This window comes from Mesitornis unicolor, unplaced genomic scaffold (genome assembly GCF_000695765.1).
Source record: "Mesitornis unicolor isolate BGI_N332 unplaced genomic scaffold, ASM69576v1 scaffold28366, whole genome shotgun sequence".
Taxonomy (NCBI): Eukaryota; Metazoa; Chordata; class Aves; order Mesitornithiformes; family Mesitornithidae; genus Mesitornis; species Mesitornis unicolor.
This window is the reverse complement of record NW_010189339.1, coordinates 24,920-38,294: the sequence shown is the minus strand read 5'-3', so window position 1 is coordinate 38,294 and position 13,375 is coordinate 24,920. Positions and strand designations below refer to the sequence as shown.

General features: G+C 39.2%; 1 protein-coding gene across 2 annotated transcripts in view; it reads left to right on the top strand.

Annotated features, from left to right (window-relative positions):
* Positions 1 to 4,440, top strand: part of CDV3 (CDV3 homolog (mouse)) — a 5,880-nt gene extending 1,440 nt beyond the window's left edge. The window contains exons 2-4 of one of the 2 annotated variants that reach the window (XM_010186034.1): positions 845 to 981; positions 2,035 to 2,197; positions 3,340 to 4,440. In XM_010186034.1, the coding sequence (XP_010184336.1) occupies positions 845 to 981; positions 2,035 to 2,197; positions 3,340 to 3,466 (427 nt within the window). In that variant the 3' untranslated portion in view covers positions 3,467 to 4,440. The remainder of the gene's footprint in view (positions 1 to 844; positions 982 to 2,034; positions 2,198 to 3,339) is intronic. The other variant, XM_010186035.1, reaches the window with a different exon arrangement.
* Positions 4,441 to 13,375: the final 8,935 nt, after the last annotated feature.

Genomic DNA, 13,375 nt, shown 5'->3' with positions numbered 1-13,375 from the left:
GGAAAGAGTAAAAGGCCATTTAATTTTCAGAAATAATAGGTGTTTTTAACTGATTATTTCTCTGATTATTACTTATACAGAAAGATTATCTAGTCATGATCAGTAGGCTTTGGTGTATTACAAACTTGTGTATTCACACTTCTGATCAGTGTCTTGGGTTTTTTTTAACAGCCTCACCCTCGGTGTATGTCCCATTATACCACACAGCTTTCTGTAGTAGCTTTGTCTCGCAAATTATTGAGTCTGGACTATTTCTATGCAAAATAAACTAGTCTAAATAAAATACAGTTAGGTTTTTGGCTAGGATTTATCTTTAAAAATGGCGTATTTTTCTCTGTATTTTTAGTTTGCATGCTTTAAAAAAAGAATCTGAGTCGGCTTGTAGATTTCATTTATATGAATAATATAAGTGTTTCTCAGGTGTTTGTGGTTATGGGGAAAGGTTGCTCAGGACTTGCTTTCTGTCACTGCTTTTCCACAATTTCTCCATCTTGACTAAGGCATTTTTTGGAAGTTGGACTTGTAACCCTTTCCTGCTTTATCTTATAACTTCCAATTGCATGACTGATTTAAGAAAAAAGTCTTTAAGCTTAAAATAAGAGATTGATTTATTTAGTACAGTTTAAATTTGTCTTTTTTTCTTAAGAACTTTTTTGCCTCTTAATTGCTGAGTTATGTAGTGGTGTGCCAAAAAATTGTTCAGATGGTGGTTATAGGGTTAATGTAGTCTGGTTAACTCCAGTACCTTCAGCACAGTAGCTGTGAAGTCTTGTCTATGGTGACGCTGTAAACTCTGGCAAGTCTTAAACCTTGTAAAATGCTGCTTATAATTTCTCTTTTACAGTGAAAAAGAAGATGATGAAAGTGAAAAAAGAGAAGAACCTGGTGACAACTGGGAGGAGGTTGGTGGTGGTGTAGACAGATCATCTGGTCCTTGGAACAAGTCAGCTCCTGCGCCAGCACCTGTTGTTGAACCAATTGGTAAATTTAACTCAGTTGCTGCTTTTTCCAATCAGAAGTGTATTAGATTGAAGTAAGCTGCTCAGAGAATAGAGCTTAAGGAGAAGTTCTATTCCAGCAACTTCTAACATCTACATGGCTTATTTGACATACTAGCAAATAAGGAAATCTTCCTGTGAAGGGATCTGAGGAACAGAATTGGTAGTACTGTCAAATACTTTAAATAAACATGAATGGACGGGTTTTTATTTCTGACTTCAGAAGCTGGGGGGAAGCATACCATCTTCGAAGGAGATTCCTCTGCTTCACAATCTGTAAAATATCTGTTGATCTAAAAATACTGCTTTTACAATTACATGGACGTTTGGCCTACATCTGATGTCTAGTATGGCAGTTTTTGAGTAGGGTTCTAGGGGGTTCATGCTTGTCAAATCAGTCTAGGGTACAGAGAACATGACATTGCAAAATTCATTCTTTACCTGGGATAGGACTTTAGTTTTGATTAAATACAGTTTATTAGTGTCAGTGGAGATGAACTACTTAGCCATGATCTGAGCTCAGGCTATTCTTTTCTATTGAGAAATTTAAAAATGGCCTGCTGTGGTTTTTCTTGTTTGTACAGGGAGGGAGCTAAAGTTAATTAATCAGTGCTATTTCATTGTAGATTGTTACCTTAAATACAAACTACTTGGATATTCTCTTCTGCATCTGGAGAGGAGCTTTAAATAACATTTGGCAAGTATATAATTGTGTGTTTAAATCTCCAGTTTTAAGTGTAAGCTGCTAATAAATTGCAAATAAGAAACATGTAGTCCTTGTCGGTGGTTTTGACTCCCTGAGGAATTGGTGAAGCAGTACACTGGAACCACATTTTAATTTGACTACTATGTATAGGTTAAATTAGGTGACACCTGATTTCTTCCCTTGTCTAAATATTTGCTTCTAGACCTTTAAAAGGTACAAAAACATACTTGTAAGATTTTTTTTTTATTTGTGGTGGTTTGTTGGTTTGGGTTTTTTTCCTAATATGCATGGAAACTTACTCTCTTGTCTAAATCTTGTTTTTATAACTAGTTACAGAAACCCCAGAGCCAATTCAGACTGGTGGTGTGTACAGGCCGCCTGGCGCCAGGGAGGGCGGCCGGCCACGGAGAGCACAGCAAGGACCACCAGAAATCTATAGCGATACACAGTTTCCATCACTGCAATCCACCGCCAAGCTTGTAGACAGTCGAAAGTAAGTACATTCTGTTAATTCCTCAAGAGACATACTTGAACTGCCTTCTCCAAGTTCTTAACTTGTTTTAGAGGTGAAGCCTGAATCTGCCCACAGAGTCCAGAAATAACTGAGAAATTATTCTGTTCAGCAAAGAGAGATGAGAGAGGCCTTAACTGCATTTTCCAACTCTAGGAAGGGCTTCCCATGAAATAACTTTCATAGTTCATAGCCCACTGTGGCAGCCAAACAAGGCAGCCAGTTACCTTACCTTTAACTTGCTGAAGGATTTCCCTGAAGTATTTCATCTCTTGGCAGCATCTGGTTCCCTCTGAGGTATTAGCCAAGGCATGGCTCTGTGTTATTACCATCAGTAGACATGTGTAGGATGTCTTGAGCACACTGCCTTCGCATTAGAGATGTGAAGGTAACTTAAATGGAGGAATGAGTTTTAATAGAAATATAAATTAATAAACTTGCTGTCTGAGCTGTAGTTTATAATAATGAGCCCCCCCCAATTTTGCTGAACTGTTTTGTATTTTGTGCTACTGAAGACTCAAGTATCGCCCTACTTTTGAGTCGTGATCTTTCCATAACATCATTTACTACAGAAGAGCTAGCTAGGCCAGTACCTAATTCAATTGGGCTTTTGGGTTGGTTTGTTTTTTGGTGGGTTTTTTTTGGTGGATTAGTTTGGGGTTTTTTTGTGCTTGCTGTGTTATTGGCCAATACAACCTAGCAGAAGCTTTGTGTATTCTTCTGGGTTTTTTTTGTGTGTGTGTGGCTTTGCTTGGCAACTAAGACATCTTGTCACTGATGCTTTAGGGTTTGAAGAGTGCAAGTTGATATAAGATGAAATTCTGAGTGAGCATTCTAGAAATGGACTTCTGCTTTCTAAAACTTATTTTTCGTAAATGCACTTAAACATACTTTTGAGAATGTCAGTTTAGAATGTACTATAACTGTACTGGGTGATGAGATTAATTGTGGAGATAAGGGTTTACAAGATTTGTGTGGGAGGGTTTGGCTGTTCTGTTAAAACTCTAGACCATAATGTTTTGTGTTCGCAATGTTTTTGTTGGGATGGGGTGGAAATCAACTAGAAATTCACAATTCACAAGCTAGTGATAAGATATTTACTGATTACATTTATTTTCCCATAGGGATAAAGAAATGGAGAAGAGCTTTGAAGTAGTAAAACACAAAACTAGAGGTAGGGATGAGGTCACAAAAAACCAGGCACTTAAACTTCAGCTAGACAACCAGTATGCTGTGCTTGGGGATCAGTAGAGCTGCATACACATTACAATTAAGGAATGCTCTTTTGGTAACCCTTCTACTAAGGTAACTAAACTACAGCTAACGGCTATGATGAACATGTCACCTTATTTCTGCTGGATCTACTGCAGCAAGTGCAGACTACTTTGACGTAAGTGATTGGTTCTCCTGCACTATGGAAGCATAATATATTACAACTTCTCCATTGGATATGGGGCAAATTAATGTAAATGGTTGAACAAGAGTCATCAGTGTTCTTTAATTGCTCAGATACCTACAGCCAGTGGTCATTTCAAAATCTTTTTATGTTCAGATACTGAGCCTTCGTAAAGGTTGACTACCTCAGACTTGCTGCACTCATTGTGGACACCATGTGGATCACAACTTCTGGAAGAGAAGGTTACAGCTGTTTTAGTGGCCATCTGAAACTTGAAACCAGCTCTACTGGATTCCTGTCAGAAATCCTGCAGAAGTCAGCCATTTGGTTCCAATTTGCTATAACAGATTTAAGTGACCTTAATGACAAACCTGTTCTGTTCCCCTTCTGAGGAATCCTGCCATGTGTAGCCATAGCCTAACAGAGACTTCTGGAGCGTACTGTACCACTCATGCTATCCAAGTACAACAGAGCTGTAGTTTGTTTACCTTTTTAGATAGCTGTACTGACGTAACTGCAAAACAAGTTAAAACTCATTCAGTATCAGATTTGAGGAATGATGGGTTTGAATGGTCTGTTTGCATTAGCCGTTTTCACAGTTGTCTGTTAAGCATTTTTTTCCTGTTCTCCACAAAAAAAATGCTTGCCTTGTTTCTGGTATCAAATTGCAGTATATTTAAATAATGATGAGATGTTGTAGTGAAATAGGATTTATTTTGGTTTTGGTCATGAGGTTTGTCTTTCTCATCCTAAAGCACTAAGACTTAGGAGTTTTGATTTGACACAGAGGTATCCAGACTCCAACTACAGTCTTCAGAATTTGTCATTTTAAAAATGAGATACATGGCAGTAGCGATACTAAATAAAAAATTTATCCTCTGTTAAAGATAGTTACTTGTTGAAGGGCAATGGTTACTTGATAACCAAAATAACTTAGTATGCAGAGGGATAACTAAAGCTGGTAAGCCTTATTTGTTTGGCTACTTCTGTGAAGCATGCAGGCTTTTTGAGGCAGAAATCCTCTAAGTAAAACTCATAAATTGTGTTTATTGCAAGTCAGGAAGTTGAGTAATAATGGAAGGCAGTAACTTTAAATTGTTCTCATCTCTGACTTACTGTAGTGGAAGTAGGCAAAATGGCACCGATATGCTAAGAATATAGGACATTGCCCATAAGTCTTGATTTCATGAGTGACACCTGTCAAGTACCAAAAGTGTCCTGCTGTAACTGTTTTTCTCTTCTCTGAGTTCTTACACCAGAAGCAAAATTAAGCACACTAGTGGCATGCTCCAGTGTTGAGGTTTCTCAGAGTAAATGCCAAAAATATACTCAAAATCTGTAAGAGTTGCAAATGGCAAGAAAAACAAGGGAACAAAACCAAACTTGCTGATGTGTGTGGGAGTACTGTGTATGTGCAGAAGATGAGGATAGTGCAGGAATCGCCCAGTTGCGTTCCCTCTGACTGACTGCTGACTCGCTTTAAATCTGCTTCTCTGAGGCCAATGGGCATTTTACTGTTGTCTTCAGTGGGCTGGGGTTTCACCTGGTTCTTTTGTGCACAGACTAAAACTGGCCTTGCCCTTGCAGAATTAACAGTCTCTAAAACTTCTGCTAGAAGCTGCTATTAAAGAAAGGGCTCAAGAGACTATTCGTAAAGTTGGAAACTTCATTTGGAAACAAATCCCCACTGAAAGACCAATACCAATACCTTGGACTCTGAGCCATGTATCGTCCTTGAAAATGTATTGTTGCCAGCAAAACTGTTGACTTGTTACTAAAGGTTTCTGTGGAGTTCACGGTAAATGGACATGTCCCTTGTTGTGGTAAACACGTGAAATCTTGAATCACCTTTCCCGGTGCTCTAAAGTGACCGAGATCGTCAGTGCACATGAATCAAGTTTTAGTCTACTGTATGAAGGGTAGATGAGACTGTCCATTGTACCGTCTTTTATTGGGCATGAGTTCTGGCAGTTCAAGAAAACCCTGTAACAGTTTCAAATCTAATAAAATGGAAATATACATGGATTCTGGAGTCTAATGAATTTTTACCTTTAGTTCTAGCTTACGATCGTACAACAGCTGAGGAAATGCAAAGCATTTGTATCTCTTAAGGGACAGGCCATGGAGATGGTAGTCAGCCTTATGGTTAGGTGGGCTATATTTAAGAGCTTACAGCAATGCATATTAGTATGACTTTTATTTATACATAAAATTTAGTTTGCTACCTGTCAAGTTGTCTTCTTACTCCCACCACATAGGGACTGGTTTGAGATTCTGAATTCAGTATGAATGAAGCTTTGATTTGCTTTTCACTTGAAAGTAGCTCTGCTAAACTATAAAGAATGGAAAAAAAACCCAACCCCACAAACAAACAAAAAACCAAGCCCCAAATCTCTGGATGGTTGTTGTCATTGGAGTCCATCAGCTATTGATAGCTAGATGGGTTGTTTTGGGGACTTAAGCATATCATTCCAGGTTCTTTGTGGAGGCCTAAAGAAAAAAAAATCAGAAATGCAGCAGATTTGCGGAGTACGGAACGTTAAACAATTTTAAAGTGTTTCTTGTGTTAAGTACCGCTGCCAGCAGCTATCAAAATGCCAGTTGTCAGTATCTTCCATGTACCAGTTAATTGTTCTGCATGCCTGAAATTTTGAGTCAGTCCTCTGTGGAAGCTCAGTGCGCTGCTTTTGAGACTGAAGTCCAGCTTGATCTGGTTTGCTGTCGCATTCATTGGAGGCATGCTAAGAATGTCCATGCCATTCCTTCACAAGGTTTGTTGAAGGCTCATTCTATAAATGAAGGGTGATCAGTTGTAGAGGTGAGATTCTTGATACCAGTCAGTAAAAAGCAGTTGTGTGCTGCTTCAAGAACTTCCTAACCTGTAACATGCTCTTACAGTGGGCTAGTTACGAATTTTCAATTTAAAAGTTCTGTTTTACTTTCTCTGGCTTAAAAGAAAAACACAGCTGTAAAGTTACCGACTTGCTATTAGAACATTTAAATGTCCAGTACTTACTGGGAAAGGAACCATTTGGATTTGTGATGTAGTCTGTGTTTAAGGAATGTTAAAATGCCAAAAAACTAGGTAATTTTAATAAAGCTGGACTTCCTAAATGCCTGCTGTCATAATCTGGCATCTGATTTCACTTGAACTGATAAATGTAGGAGGTTAGTTTTGTGCCCCTCCCCCCCTAATTTAGCTGTGCCATGTTTAATCTTATTGACAAATGAAGAGGAATTGACAAGTAAAAGTGATTCTCTCTTCCTGCTTCAGTTTTGTCCTTGTAGCTGGCTTTACCAGTCATGTCCAAAGTAACTCTTGCAAAACTTGCAAATAGATGAATTTTTAATAGTACGTAATTGTGTTAGAGACCTGATGCCCCAGGGACTTGGGTTTTTAGGATGTGACTGCATCTGTTGGCTCTTGGAAACTCACCACAACATGGCTGAGACACCTGCATTGTAAACAATATAAATTTATGGGGCTGCACATCTTGGAGTTTGCTTATCTGAGTTTTTGCAATAGTTGTATCTTCTTCTTCTTGTTCCAATTTCAGCCTGGTTGAGCAGTTTTAAACTTGCTTGTGGTTTTCTGTCAAATACCATAACTAAAATGGAGCTGATGATTCTTTTTTAGACTAATAAGGCTTCATGTACTTAAAAGGTACTTATTTACAAGGTAGTGATAATATTCTTTCCAATATTGACATGGTCAGAGAAATTAATACCTCATATCTTATGTGACCAGTTTGTATCAGAGGCCCAGGAAACTTAATTTTACCAAAAACACCTTGAGTACTTAAAAATCTTTATGTACAGCCACAATCCAGGTTTCTCACCTGACTGTAATTTAGTTCCCAAAGGGCTTTATTTAGGAATATAAGAAAATAGATGTATAAATTAGGTACTTTAAAAGGCAGAGAAAATCTGGCATATCTCTGCCCATAAATTCTTCAGGAAAAGTTAAAAAGTCATCTTGTCTGTATTGAGGTTCATATGAGAACCTGCAAGCTGTAGCAGATGGAAGAAGAAATGACAAGAGGAAACAGAACTGAGTTGTCAAATACTGATTTGGCAAGTCATAACTGCCATGTATCCAGAGTTTGGCTTATGAAGCACCACGTGTAGTTCCACCATGTTCTGTTTGAAGTGAAATGGGACAGGAAGGAAGATTTTTTTTTCTAATTAGGGAAATTATGCAAATGAAACACAGAAGGAATAAGAAGAGAGGGATTAGGAAGGCCATTTTATAAATGATAGCATCAAATGCATACCCTGAGGCAGGGAGTGGAGTGCAAGTGGCTGGATAGATGTGCTCTGTGGGTCAGCATTGTTTTCACAAGTGACAGATCCATCTGGCTTTCAGTCAGCAGAAGTTCAGTACTTGGAGAAGACATCCCATTTAATTTTTTGCCTTTAGAGAAAAGAATCGGGAAAACACATCCAGAAAGAAGGTAGGATTTTGCATCAGTGCAGTACTGTCTAACCAGTTGCCTAAACCGAGAAAGGACAAATTCCAAGATAATTCAGCAGTCTAGGAAATACTAGGAAATAACATTTCATATTTAAGAAAACTCTTTTGCTTCTGCATGATAAAAAGCTGAGACACTGATTCAAATTGCTATGAAGACATTTGCTTTTTTTTGTGAAGCATCTTCTAATGGTACGTGTATCATGGGTTTATGTTTAGTTGTTTAGAATGTATGTTGATACAGCAAGGTTAATGAAGTTCAATGGGCTGCTTAGCCAGAATACAAATAATAAAAATGTCTCAGTATTAATGAATCACCAGAAAAAGTAGCGCATCTGGAATACTGGAATGGGAAGTAACGTCTATGACAACTGCGTACAGTGAGAAGAAGCAAGCCCATTTTGTAGCAAGAGCATAAAGAGCAAGAATGGAGGGTTTGGCTTTGGTTTTCCACTGAGCTGCTGTGTTAACTTCAAGGAATTTATTTTCACTTTGCCTCAGCTTCCCCAGCTACACCAAATACCCCCCAACAACCTACCTCACAGGGGTGTTGTGAGGCCAAAGCTGTTCTTTGTCAAGGGCTGGGGCTGATGGAAGGTGCTACAGGGAACTAAAAATCTTTATTAAAAGACCTTTATATTAGCTTTCAGTACAGTATTTTTAATACTACTTTGGGAAAGGCTTACTTTTACAGAGTGTAATATACGTTCTATTTAAGTATTGTGCAATTAGACTTATTTTAGTATGTATGGGTAAGGAAAACGTTCAGGCTGACAACTCTAACTGGCATTTCCTCTCTACTTATCTGTGCAACCTAAATGGTATATTGAGACACTTTGTTTTTACATGGAATACATTAAAATCAAGATTGCTATATTTTGTAAACCTCATGACTGAAATAAAATCCTGCTCACTGTTGATAGCCATCTCTCACAATGTGGCTGTTTTAAAGTTTGTTCAAATTATATGAACTAGAAATGGTCACTCCTGAAAGTATATATTTGTGTCAGGGTACTAAGTGGTATTTTGTAGTAGAAATGTAGTTTTCTCCCCCTCTCCATATGTAAATACACGTTTGTCCTACTCTTTATCCTTTCTTGCATTTAAGTTGAAGTAGCGTGCAGGTACAGTGGAAATACGGGAGAGTAATCTTAACTTCAAAACTTTTAAAATCTGGTATTAAGGCAGGCTGTGGAGGAAAACGACGAAGGGAATAAAACAAAGGGAAATGGTTGCCCATGGAAAGGTTTCTGTGAAACATAAAGGAAAGAAATGACCAGAAGAGAGAGCTGAGACGGGTAAGCATAGGGATAGGTAGGAGAGGAAGGAATACAGATCCAGAAAAGGTGATTACCCTGTTTACTGTTATCTCCTGTTCTATCAGTTAACTGCAACTTGAAGGAACATGAAGCAATTTTTATGAATGTGCCCTTGTCTGCTGTTGCTAGTGATGTCAAGGTTCATCGCTCAGCTTTTACAGTGGGCCTCCAAATAGAAGCAGAGAACAGGAGAGTGGCATGTGTGCAGACAAAATTGACCTCTGGTGGGTACTGGAGGGAGATGAAGCCCAGCACCTATCTTCTCTTAGTGGTATTTTTATCATTGCAGCACCTCCGGGACAGTTGTTAACGTGCATTAGCCATGACAATTCTCTGTCAGAAATGATTACTGTTAAATTTCAACAAGCTATTGCAGCTGCTTCAGAGGAAATGTCTAACTAGCTGAATAATAAGCATTAAAGAATAACACAGGGGGCTTTTTAGAATACTTATGGTGATGATGAGTGATACTGAGGTCAACAGATTGGTAGGTGGCTTAAAATGACTTGGAGGTATGTATTCTGTTATATGGTTGAGAGGAGAATTACTTCTAAGATATGTATCCTCTATTCTTTTCTCCTCTTAACAAATAAACTAGTTTGGTCTTGCTGTCTTTCAAGCTACTAATTGCTGCTTACCACATTCTCTTACCACATGCCTCTCTCTATTTTTGTAATATGGAACTTTTTTTTAAGGTGCTGATGAAATGGCAAATACTCATTGAGAGCCGCTAAGAGAAATACATGCTGTAATATTTTTTCCATATTGTTCTGTCTTTAATACAGCCTAACATCTTACTCGCTTTCTTGACTGCAACTACACATTGAGCAGATGTCTTCATCAACCTGTCCATAGTGATGCCTAGATCGTCCCCTTGAAAGATCACAACTAATTCAGAATGCACCAAAGCATGTATGAGTGGTTTCAACCTTTCCAGTATTCATTGCCTTGGGTTTATTTTCTGTTGATGTTCACTTGCCACTGAATTGCCAAGTTTACAGAGTGAGCTGGCTTACCCTGGCAATCACCATCTTCCCAAGTACTGACAAACCCAGTAACTTTCCATGGGCATTGGCTTTTGCCATCTGATACACTGAAGTCTTCAGTTTCATGTATATAATGATATATACATGAATATAGTGATTAACGTGGCATGCTCTTCCTAACTTTTACTCAATCTGACCACCTCTGTTCTGTTTCTTATCTCCTGTACTGAATTTTATTTCTGGCTCAGTTGTAGCACTGAAGTTATAACTACTATATTTCAAATAATTTGCCTACAGAAAACCATTAGTTAAAATGTTGTCATAGGCTTCCTTTTTTAATTAAAAAAAAAAAATCACTCTTTATATCTCTCTTCTAGAGAATGTAGAAATGTAACAAAATTATTCAAACCATAAAAACAGGCTGATATAAGAGAACAAATGCATTGAAAAACAGGTACCACATCTGTGGATCTGATCTTCCAGAGCTTAACTTCATTGGTTTCAGTGGAGTTATTTCTGTCACTTGGGATCAGTTTCAATGAAACTTGATTTGAGATCTTTTCAGCTGAAGTCTAGATACAACTGCCAGAATCGAGTACAAGTGAACCTGTAGTCTCATAGCAAGCTTGTTTTAAATTTTGGGGTTACTCTGCTCTTGTGGCAGAGATGAAGCGGATGTTACTACTTGGTCTCTGACCAGTAACCAAATGGGCTCAGCCACACTTAGTCTAAGGTACCTGTTGCAGTATTTAACTGGACGTTGAAATTAGATTACAGTATTTGAGATGAGATGAAGGTGAGTGCAGCAACACTGAGGGGCGTGCTTAATCTTTGTGGTTTGTTTCATCTCTTCACATTCTCATCTTATGCTTCAGAGATCATACATCTGTAAATAATGTTAAGCCTTTAAGTGCTGACTGCATTTACCAGTAGTGCTACCTTTATAAATACGGAGGCAGTGGCACAGGGAAGACTCAAGCCCGTTAGGATGTATAGCCTGCCACTGGAGAGCTGCATTGTCTGCAGCTCCTGTCACTGGAGAGCAGAATACTCTGTCATCCAGAACAGCTGCTTTCCAGTACTAATAATGATATGTGCTTGAGAAGAGAGTACCTTGGATTTTGCATCCAAATCAATTGCATCTGGTAGGTGTTCTATTGCAGCAGTTACCAGTATGCTGTCAAAAACAATTGTGGCTGCTGGGGGTTTTGTAAAGTTGCTAAACTGGAGCTGGGGCTTTTTTGGTTAATTTTGAGGGAGCCAGGGGTGGGGGGGGAAATACAGCAGATGCAGCAGTATCTTGCAGTTGTTGGGCTCTAGTACTTGGTACCCTCTCCCAACATCTCTGCTGCTATGCTCACCACAGCCCTGTCTTGCCACTGTAAATCCTTACTGTGCTGTCGACTGACCACCCCCTAACCTCCAGGACTGACTGGTTCTCTGGCTGTGTGGGAATGAGGTAAAAGTCAAACTGGCATGACAGTGTTTTCTAGATAATTGGCTCTGCTTTTTTTTTTCCTGGCCAGCAAAAACCACATTTTTATTTGACCTTTCTTCACCCTAGAGTATTTCCTTCTACTTTTGTTCATCTACATTATTACCATGCCAAGGATTTCTAGTCAGCTGCCTGAATTATTTACCACTTATTTGAAAAGCAGCTCTATAAGCAAGAACTGTCGAGTCTTGAGCATGCTGTATTTCTTCAGTCAGGGTTCTGGCATCAGAAACATGGCTCCAGCTGTTGTGCAATTGCTTAGCAAGTAAATGTGATCTCCTTGAAGAATTTAAGCTTACACCCTCTCAAAGGCTGCATGGGAGCCTATTTCCCAGCGAACACGGCAAAATGAAGGCAGTAGCATTGGTCACAGTACACCACAGCTCAGCTATGAAAAGGAGTAGGTGTGCATGACTGGTAACATGCTAGCTCAAACAAACCATCTTATCTGGACAGCAGGGTCTAGCTAAATCTAAAGGTTTTTAATTTTCTTTAATGAAGAGATGACTGAGTGAAGAATAGTAAGAGGACATTGCTGTAATTGAAAAAACATGAAACTGAATTTGCTTTCAACAATATACCAGAATGTCTCACCACTAGACTTAACCTGAAGAAATGAAGATAAAGCCCTATGAGTGGGTGGTGTCGTGTGAAAGAGTGATACTGTCTGACTGGGAGCCCACTGAGCACAGCAGAACCTGTTTCAGCAAAGTACAATTATTTCTGGAAATCCTTGTGTGGCCCTCACACTTAACACAGGAACCTCATGGTGCCTGTATATTTATATAATTATATGTTTATAGTCATAATTTAAGTTCAAAAACTGAACTATGTATTTTTTTTTTTGTCAGTAGACTTTTTTTTACCCTGATTTACCTATCATGGCTTCTGCACATAACAACTTCTAACTGTGCAGTGCACATACCTGTTGTTGTCCTTTTGTCCCATGTTACGAGTAATGGTATCAAAACTCTGTAAAGCACTTTTGTGATGTTTCCTGTGAAGAAAGCTGAAGAAAATAAATTTCTCTTAACAGCACCAATTGAATTTATTACCTCCACATTTGTCTCGCTGTTCTTGTGTTCACCCCTCCCTTCAGCGACCCAGAGCAGTCCATGTGAGGGACAGCAGCACGCTGGGTGTCAGGGTGTTGATGTAAGCTCAGCGTACAAGAGTGGCTGGCTCTGGATGTAGCAGCTGCTTTCTGACTCTCCCCCCCCCAGTGCTCCCTTGCTGTCCTTTTTTCCTTCACAGTATCTGCTTAGCACCTGCCTCCCCCCGGCTCACAGCCAATGCCCATGCTGCGGCCCATTTGCAACATATGCACAAGCTGAGCAGGCGGCTGGAGAACAGGTAGCACTCAGATTCCACGGTACTGGTTCCACTGGGGGTTGGTATGCGTCCAATTTTATCTGCTTCCCTTCTGGGCCGCCCCCAGGATTCATAGCAGCTGCAGGACCTGTGTGTCTTCAAGACCTCTTTAAAGCTTAGCT